This window comes from Labrus mixtus, chromosome 5 (assembly GCF_963584025.1).
Source record: "Labrus mixtus chromosome 5, fLabMix1.1, whole genome shotgun sequence".
NCBI lineage: Eukaryota > Metazoa > Chordata > Actinopteri > Labriformes > Labridae > Labrus > Labrus mixtus.
The window spans coordinates 1,190,096-1,200,026 of NC_083616.1; the positions used below are offsets into that span (position 1 = coordinate 1,190,096).

Below are 9,931 nucleotides of genomic sequence, written 5' to 3' on the forward strand. Positions count from 1 at the left end.
AAGCAGAAAACTTAAGCATAACCAGCTGGCTGAGACTCGGTAGAGTCGCAGTCTCAACCGGAAGGCTGAGGGCTCGATTCCCCAGCTCCACTTGTTCAGGCAAGTCCCAAGGACCCTAAGAGAGCTCAGGAGCTCCCAGGAAATATATGGTTAGTAACTCAGATTTACAGTAATATGGTGTGAATGCACACAGAGAGAGAAAGAGAGGGAGGGAGGGAGATAGGAGCTCAAGGTACCAGTTCCCCCGGTAGTCTAAGACTATAGCAGCATTACTAGGAGCTGGTCTACACCAGCACCAGCTCTAACTATAAGATTTATCAAAAAGTAAAGTTTAAAGTCTATTCTTAAAAGTACAGTGTGTCTGTACGAGCAGGTCTGATAACTGAAGGCTCTACCTCCCATAGTACATTTAGAGACCGTAGGTACCACGAGCAGGTCTGATAACTGAAGGCTCTACCTCCCACAGTACATTTAGAGACCGTAGGTACCACGAGCAGGCCTGATAACTGAAGGCTCTACCTCCCATTGTACACTTGGGGACTGTAGGTACCACTAGCAGGCCTGCACTCTGGGACCGTAATGTTCTAGAAGGGTAGTATGGCACTAGTAGCTCTTTAAGATAAGATTGTGCCTGGCCATTTAGAGCTTTGTAGGTGAGAAGAAGGATTTAAAATTCTATTCTAGATTTTATAGGGAGCCAGTGCAGAGAAGCCAACACAGGAGTAATGTGGTCCCTTTTCCTAGTTCTAGTCAGTACACGAGCTGCAGCATGTTTTATTTAAGAGGAAATCCGAGTGTGAGAGGTATGTGGCATCAGACATATAGTATCTGTTTATTTGTCTTCTGTGAGAATTTGTCCAGATTAACTGGATTATTAAGCTTAGACTGTCACATGAAAACAAGTTTAAAGTGTGTCAGCAAGAGTCATGAAGACACAACAGGATTTGAACTGATCCGCCCCCGCAGAGGAAACAGAATGCTGAATATGTTTTATGAGGGGTGTGTGTTTGTCTGCGTGTGGTGTGTCTGTGTGTGGTTTGTGGGGAGGGAGGAAAAGAGCGTCTGAAGCATTTCACATAAGAAGCAGTGTGAGTTGTAAAACGTCAGCAGGAGGAACTGGTCAAACTCTTTGACTTGAACAACAGGATCAAGTGAAGTAATCAGGCGTTTTTTTTTTATATCAAGTTTGTGGGAGAGGTTTTTCACTCAGTGGGAGGTGAACAGTTGTTGTTTTTTTTTAACCTGATTTCCTGAAGTTCTATCAGACTTAACTAGAATATAATCATTCTGTTAGTCGGGAATCACCAGTGACTGATGGACATCGAGAGGTGAGTCTTTTCAGGTTCTCAAAATGTTTATTGCTGCAAAAATTCATCAAAACCTGAATTTTTGACATTGGAATCTAACATATATTTATTTATATTTTCTATTTAACCTATGTGCTTAAATGTATTTATTGATATTAGAAAAGGGTTATTAAACTTTATGAAAGGTGTTGTAGGGCTGCGCAAACATTTGCATCACAAGTAACTAAGAGCCCTCACCGTGAGCTGCTTTCATCTGAGGGCGTGTGTGAAATGAGGGAGGAACACAATAAAGCTTGTACAAGGTGTCCCAAAACTGGGTGTTAACTCTCCTCACCTTGCAGCAAGAACAAAACAAAGCAGCAATAAACCACAATAGAACCCTAAGAGAGCTCAGGAGCTCCCAGGAAATATATGGTTAGTAACTCAGATTTACAGTAATATGATGTGAATGCACACAGAGAGAGAAAGAGAGGGAGGGAGGGAGATAGGAGCTCAAGGTACCAGTTCCCCCGGTAGTCTAAGACTATAGCAGCATTACTAGGAGCTGGTCTACACCAGCACCAGCTCTAACTATAAGATTTATCAAAAAGTAAAGTTTAAAGTCTATTCTTAAAAGTACAGTGTGTCTGTACGAGCAGGTCTGATGACTGAAGGCTCTACCTCCCATAGTACATTTAGAGACCGTAGGTACCACGAGCAGGTCTGATAACTGACTCCACGTGTGTCTGATGCAGAGGTACTAAACCTTCACCATCCCGTCAGACTCACTAATAAAGAAGCATCTCTAAAGAGTTGACATGTCATGTGGAGATAAAAACCTGTACATCCTGAACAAAGTGAAACTAACAGTTCATGTTGAGCAGTTAATGACATGACATGGCGTCACAATGGGAGGGGGGTCAGGGCAAAGTTTTGCTGTTAAACCCCTAATAAACAATCTCTAATAGCTGGCATTATAAAGCTCTAGGATGTGGATTTTGGCATTTGGCAATTCCAAAAAGCAGTTGTTAAAGATGATGCAATAATGTGACAGTAATGATGCAATTAGGCTAATTTGTTTATCTTGAACATACATACTTAAATGTCTCTATAAAACTACAATTAATACAAATGATATGTTTATTCATAATTTAAATACTTAAATGTGTTTAAATATGACAGTTGGGGCCCCTGGCTGGAGCTTTGAAAGCACATTTTACAACAATTAGTTCAGACCGAGCAATCTGATTAGACAAGAGGCCTCCCATGAGTGACATCATTGGAACTTTTCCATCATGATGTAAAAGTTCCAATGATGTCACTCAAACTCAAACTCAAACCTCAGAGTCACACAACACACTCTAATGTCACTGGTTTCATGATCACATTCATTTATTTTATCGTACATGTGAAGGTTCATACTACAGAGTAGCTGCTCTGTGGTTACCATGGACACCAACAGGAGAATAGAATGTTTGGGTTGCTTGGCAACAGTCTAGTTTCAGTTAAACTGAGGAACTAGTTGAGTTGGTGGACTTCAAAACTAACCTGTAGTTGATATTTACTTTATATCACTATTTTCTGCTTTTCTAACTGTTGTATTAAAGTAATATGACACTGGAGGTGGAGATGTTGTTCTGGATATCAACACTGCTGTCATTGTCTTCAGAATCAGAATCAGAATCAGAATCTGGGTTTATTGCCAAGTACATTTACACATAAAGGAATTTGACTTGGTGTATTGGTGCTAAACAATTAACAAGGAAATAAAGCAGAACTAGCAACAACTTAAATAACACAGTATAAGAAGCTATTACAATATATAAAATAGAATTTAAAAATATAAAATATATATATTAAAAAAAACATCTTCAGACCCAATCACAGCAGAGCTGATGATCAGGACTACATCTGGATCTCGATGTGATATTGCTAATAGCTCTCCTTAAAATCTTTCATCACCTACACACATGTTGATGCTGCTGCTGACCTTTATGATGAGGATCATTCTACTATTCTTTTATCAGACGCTTTAATCCAAAGTGGCGTACATCAGAGAGTAAGTAAAACAAAAGCAAGAGAGGAGGAAACAACCTCAGGAAGAGCAAACAAACAGCTTTAAGTCTGATCAGACTCACAGGTGCTGACCAAGCAGCAACCGCTGGTCTTGAAAAATGAAGCCAATGTGGAAGTCTGAAGTCCTGCAGTTTGTCAAGTGTCCACTAGAGGCTGGCTGCAGGAACACAGGAAGTCACACACACAAAAAAAAGAGGTTTTTACAGCATAAATAAACATGTTTACAGCCTGGTACAAAAAACTTAATAGGTCTTGATTATTAGTTATTGTCATCACTGGCACACACTGTACAGGTTTGAATTTTTTAGAAACTACTCTGTTTCAATTTTATGAACGTGTTATCCATAGTTAGGCGTGTTGCTGACCTGATTGACAGGTGGGCGTGATGTAACGGTTCCTCAAGAGACTTAAAACCCGCCTCAGCTCCAGATCTCAGTCTGTCGTTAGGTTGACTGAAAGTTAGACTGAGACAGCATTTCCAGCATGGTGTCTGCTGCCCCCTCCGGAGCCCCCTGCAGGAACAGACGACTGACGTCACTCAGGCTTCGTCCATTCATATTTATAGTCTATGGTGCTGACAGGAAGTGACCAGAAGCAGAGCACAACTGTTCTTGTGAGTTAGTTCTAATCAGCATCAAAACCATAAAAACTATCGTCATCGTCATCATCAGTATTATTAAGGTCATAGGTGTTCATAAAGAGCTGGGTCTTTAGCTTTTTCCTAAAGGTGCAGAGGGACTCTGCAGATCGAATGGAGTTTGGTACTTCGTTCCAACCCCGGGGGGCGACAGAGGAGAAGAGTCTAGCTAGAGACGGAGGTGGCTAGGTGCTTAAGGAGTTTAAGTGTGATTGTGACGGAGCATTTTGAGTCCATCTTGCTCGGCTTGTTATGTTGTTTATGTGAACTGAAGCCTTTCATATCAAAGACCTCGTTGTCTTATTTCACTGTGGGTCTCTGGAGTCTCTCAGATGTGTTTCAGTATTTCTATTTAAGGATGACTTGTTATTGTAAGATTCTTTGCTAGCATGGGAGAATCACCGTCATAGTTTTCATAAATGCAACATTTCCTTTTCCTGTCCTCTGGGAGTTTTAGCTTTGGACCCATTGCCGCTGCATTAAACATTATAATCCACTGAAATGAAACACTGAACCTCTGAGACCACCAAGACAAACAAATACCCCGAGCTGAGAGGAAAGACACCCACAGAATCGTTATTTGTAAGTCAAATAGATTGGGCTGTTATAACCTCCTGATAACTGTCAGCCTTGAAACAACAAGTCTTTGGTATGAATAAAAAGGTCTCGTCCAAGGGAAAACCCTGACTCCCAGAGCAAAGACCCCGGCGTTCCAGCACAGCTGCTATCTCTAAAAACTCAAAGTGACCTCAAGAAGCCTCCCTCTGAGGGATCACACCATGAAAACAGATTTGTGTTTGTTAAGCCTTTTATGGTGTGTGGCTCAGAGACACCGGACAACACAACTATTGTCTGCATTATTTATGGAGAATCGACCAGGGGACATTTGATGTAATTTCCAGGAATTGTGCTTTTTTGATGCCCTTAAGCCTGGCTGAAGTGAACGGAAGACACAACTCTCCTGCGACATTTATGGATTACAACACACGCTCAGTCGTGCTGATAGTTAAGTGAAACTATCCTATCATGGTTATTGTTTAGATGAGTGGTTCTCAGCTGGTCGAGCCTCAGGACCCACCACCAACTCCTCAAGGAGAAATCACAACCCAAATGACTGACATTTTTCTATGAGATTCAGGGCGTTTTCACATTAGGCACAGAGGAGCGTATTTTCTACTCATATTTAATTACTGTTTATATGTTTGTTCTTTTACTTTTTGCCATTCCTATGTTTTTAAGCTGTTAAAAAAATGTATCTCAATTAGGGATTAATAAAGTTTATCTCATGGGCCCGTGCTGCACAGATACAACGGTATCCTTGTCAGATATGAGAGCAGTTATCAGGTCAACAGGTGTTGCAGCGATGGAAGCGGGCAAGAGTGGTTCAGATAGAAGTGATTGTACCCGACCTAAAAAGCCTCTGCATGTTTCTAATAAGCTCCACAAGCAGAAACGTGCTCAAACTAGGATCAATATTGGAGATGTTTTTGAAAAATGGAGAGAGGTTAGAACACAGAAAGGTTTACAGACCCATGCAGAGCTGGATAAACACTGAAGCTTCAGAGTCCACCACATGGTGACCTGTGTGAGCATCGACTCTAGAGAGGAGGGGGGGGGGGGGGGGGGGGGGGGGGGAGAGCTCTCTACAATGTTTAGAATTTAGACTGCAGTACCCATTTTAAACATGGTCAGAGTTACATACTGCTCTTTTAAAATCAGCTCATAAAGAGCTCAGTCACTTTACAGCTAGCACTGTGGTAGAAGTGATACAAGTGGGAGTGTAGAAATGAACTTCCTCTATTTCTCTTTATCTGCAGCTAGAGATTGTGTTCCTTGTGATGTGCGTTGTTGGCACCATCTCAGCCCCCTCAAGACGTTCATGGGAAAAAAGCTCCAGAGGGGAAGGACCTGCTCCGGGGAAGAGGACGGCAAAGGAGCTCAGCACCAGGAGAGAATGAAGGCATTTAGAGACCTGTTCATGGAGCTCAAGCGGTGACATCTGAAGTGGAGTTTTTTTGTTTCCTATCTGTTTGAGCAGCTTAGCAGGTGTGAAGAAGTGGTAACAGCTGTTTGGTGGATGTCTCTGAAAGTGTTGGAGGTGAGGAGGCTGAGTGCCCGTCTGCAGCTATGGTCGTTGAGACGAGCTTTCCTCCCCCCTCATCATCATCAGTGATCCTACCGTTTGTCTCAGCATGTCGGACTCCTCTGCTGCTTCCATCCTCTACATCGTCTTGGAGCTGCTGATTGCCGTCTTCTCCGTGCTGGGCAATGTGCTGGTCTGCTGGGCCGTGTGCCTCAACAGCAACCTGCAGACCATCACCAACTTCTTCGTGGTGTCGCTGGCTGTGGCCGACATCGCCGTGGGGGTCCTCGCCATCCCCTTCTCCATCGTCATCAGCATCGGCTTCTGCTCCAACTTCTACGGATGCCTGTTCATCGCCTGCTTTGTGCTGGTCCTCACCCAGAGCTCCATCTTCAGCCTGCTGGCCATCGCTATCGACCGCTACATCGCAATCAAGCTGCCGCTCAGGTCAGAGGCCCTAAATACTTCTTCACCGTGGGGGAATCTCTGAAGTTATAAGTGAGGAGGGGGTTTCTCATGCAGATAGAGAGGAAGTGTAGTGTACGCTTTATTCATTCATGAATGGATAAAAGTTCCCAGCCATGAACACAAATGTTGATGAGATATGTTGAGAAAAATTAGAACCTGAAACAAAGACCTCTACTCAAAACAGAAGAAGACAGGCGCTGATGGCGCAGTGGTTAGTGCGCGTGCCCCATGTATGGTGGCTATAGTCCTCCAAGCGGGCGGCCCAGGTTCAAATCCGACCTGTGGCTACTTTCCCACTCTCTCTCTCCCTGATTTCCAACTCTATCCACTGTCCTATCTCTTAATTAAAGGCACAAAAAGCCCAAAAATAAATCTTAAAAAATAAACAATAAAGAAGGGGGAAAGGAAGAGCATTTGAAAGGTGTCGTACTTTGTAGCCCTCGTTTCTTTCCAATGCAGAGGTCATCTCGCTCCGTCGATGCAGACGTGACATTTGAACTGAAACTCTTGGCTGAATGGTTGTGTCCAGGAATGGCGTCTCCCACGGGGGCTGTGCCCCTCAGGAGCACTCAAACAAATCACACCAAAACCACCCCCCGCCCCCCGTAATGGACCCTTATTACTGTCCTGTAAAAACAATGTGTATGTGGGATGTCAGTTTGGATTAAGCATTGGGGATAATATACATACAGCCTTTGATCCTGTCACTTAATAAACTGCAGCTCAAGCTGTGACATCATCATGCGAACACAGTGGACCTCCCTCACAGCTTTCCTGTTTACGCTCCCTCCTCCTCCTCCTCTCGCAGACGATACGTGAGACTTCTGCACGTGTTTTTTTGCAGCGTCGACCTTTGCACTTTAACATCTCAAGAATGCGACAGAAACAAGCCAAATATATCAGCTGCTCTCCCACACTGCGCTCCTCAAAATAGACTCTTCCTTTGAGGAGGCCTGAAAGACTTGTTTGTTTACCCCTCTTGCTTTTAGTTCCGGTACGATGAGAAGTGAGAGTCAGAGAGCGACTCATAAGTCAGAGGGAACTTCATATTCTGTTTACAAAAGACACAAGAGATATTCATTTTAGAGAGGCTGTTAGAGTAACAGTAACTTTAAATTCTTTCTATGTGATTTTTCACACTTAAATATAATATAAATCAAGTATATCCTCTGAAAATAACTCTGTGAGTCATGACTGTCTACAATGGGTGTAACACCCGAGTCCCACTGTCTGTGATGTTTTCAGAGTTTTCAGAGTCCTATCTTCACTTTGTTTACATCGCCTGGACGGCCGGCTGACTCCTCCCCTCACGTATAAAAGTTGTTTAATTGAGGGACTAGAGAAAAGAAGAATAACATACTGTACTCACTGCTTAACTGTGTTTCTAGATCACGCTCATTTCAGGTAAATTTACATGCAGTGTGAAGATACGAGCATAATGAAGATCGCTAGCATTAGCATGCTAACACAACAATGCAGCGCAAGTTGTTTTAGTTTCATGCTAGTGCTCAAGGGCGACATCTGCTGGATCAAAAAATCACATATAAAGACTTTAAGAGAGTTTGTAATCTGACAGATAGTGCTGCTGTTTAATGCTCATCGTTTCCCCCCTCCAGGTACAACAGCTTGGTGACAGGGGAACGTGCACGAGGCATCATCGCCGTCTGCTGGGTTCTATCCATCATCATTGGTCTGACTCCCATGATGGGCTGGAACAAGCAGCAGTCCAAGAGTGACGACAACAGCTCGTGCCCCCCTAACCTGATGAAGTGCTTGTTTGAGGAGGTGGTGGTCATGGAGTACATGGTCTACTTCAACTTCCTTGCCTGTGTGCTGATCCCCCTGCTGCTGATGTTGGCCATCTACCTGTGCATCTTCATGGCCGCTCGGCGCCAGCTGAAGCTGATGGAGGTGAAAGCGCTCCACGGGGAGAGGTCTCGCTCCACGCTGCAGAAAGAGGTCCAGGCCGCAAAGTCTCTGGCCATCATCGTCGGGCTGTTTGCCGTCTGCTGGCTGCCTCTGCACATCATCAACTGCTTCACCCTCTTCTGCCCGCACTGCGATCGCCCCCAGCCCTGGATCATGTACGTGGCCATCATTCTCTCGCACACCAACTCTGTGATCAACCCGTTCATCTACGCCTACCGCATACAGGAGTTTCGGAAAACCTTCCGGAAGATCATCCAGCGCCACATCCTGGGCCGGCAGGAGCTGCTCGAGAGCCGCGGCTCCGCCCACAACAGCATCAGCGACTCCATCAGACTCAATGCGAACTGCGTTAGCATCGATCGCTTCTCTGAGCACAGCAGCTGCAGCAACGAGAGCTCCTATCGATGCCCTGCTCGGATCTCTCCAGTAGGGGGCGGTTTAGTGGCGGTATCCCACCCCCCTCTGTCGGTGGTGATTCCCTTCTATCCTAAGATGGGCCCCTGTCCACTGCATGCACTCAGACAGGCTCAGATCCCCACAGACTGCGCTGGACCAGAAGACGTGCAGAATAAGGACAAGGAGAACCTCAGCTCAGCCCAGATCACATCCCTGTTAAACAAGCAGAGGAGGAAGAATGGCTTCAACGAGCTCGCAAAGGCATCCTGACACACGAGCAGGAGGAATGTTTTTTTTTACATATGTAAGAGTTTAACTTCAGCTCCTCAGGAGGAAGTAAAGAATCTGAATAATTCCTTATCTGCAATGACAATGGAAACACTGTAAACGGATAAGAGACCACATAACTGAATCTTTTCATTTGGAAGGTTGTTGCACTGCTCATGGACCAAAAGATGGTGTAATGCTTTTTAACATCCCAGACGACCAGGAGCAGCTCAGCAACTCACAGCTTTTATCACGTCACACACTTATTCTAACCCGAAATGCCTTCACTTCCTCTATGATGATGAAGTTCATGCAGGGGGGCGTGTCCAGGCTTTTCTGACTGAGGTGGCCCATAGGGGGGCTCTGACTCATGCACAAGAATCTAATTTATCTTCTTGGCCTACTTCTTTAAGAAACTCTAAAACAAAGATGTGTGTTCAAAGTCACAATCTAAACTAATTAAACACCTGATTTCAATAAAGCTCAACAGTGACTCTGGTTCTGGAAGTAATTTTTTCCGTTCAAATCCTCCCTTGATTTTTCACAAAATCATTATATCAATAGAGTGAAGCCTGTAACCATGACAACCAGCTAACCTAATACTTGTGACTATAGTACATTTAACTCAGCGCCTCAATGGCTTTGAAAAAATGGAGAGGAAGGCAAAGGTACAAGACTGTGTACATCATTCTCGTCCAGAGTCAAGGAACTACGACTCCCACAATGCATTGCGAAGGATCCCTCTTTTTGAATGTAACTTTAGTCGTTGTTATCGTGTTTAAACTGTTA

At 44.2% G+C, this 9,931-nt stretch overlaps 1 protein-coding gene across 1 annotated transcript; it reads left to right on the plus strand.

Moving 5' to 3' along the window:
- The first annotated feature begins 1,117 nt into the window (after positions 1–1,117).
- adora2aa (adenosine A2a receptor a) lies at positions 1,118–9,257 on the plus strand. Its single transcript, XM_061037228.1, has 3 exons — positions 1,118–1,328; positions 5,817–6,529; positions 8,167–9,257. The coding sequence occupies exons 2-3, from the start codon at positions 6,192–6,194 to the stop codon at positions 9,143–9,145; spliced, it is 1,317 nt and encodes a 438-aa protein (XP_060893211.1). The 5' UTR covers positions 1,118–1,328; positions 5,817–6,191; the 3' UTR covers positions 9,146–9,257.
- The last annotated feature ends 674 nt before the right edge of the window (positions 9,258–9,931 follow it).

Coding starts and splice junctions, on each gene's coding strand:
- adora2aa (XM_061037228.1), top strand. CDS start 6,192: ATGTCGGACTCCTCTGCTGCTTCCATCCTCTACATCGTCTTGGAGCTG. Junction 6,530..8,166: donor GCAATCAAGCTGCCGCTCAG/GTCAGAGGCCCT, acceptor TCCCCCCTCCAG/GTACAACAGCTTGGTGACAG.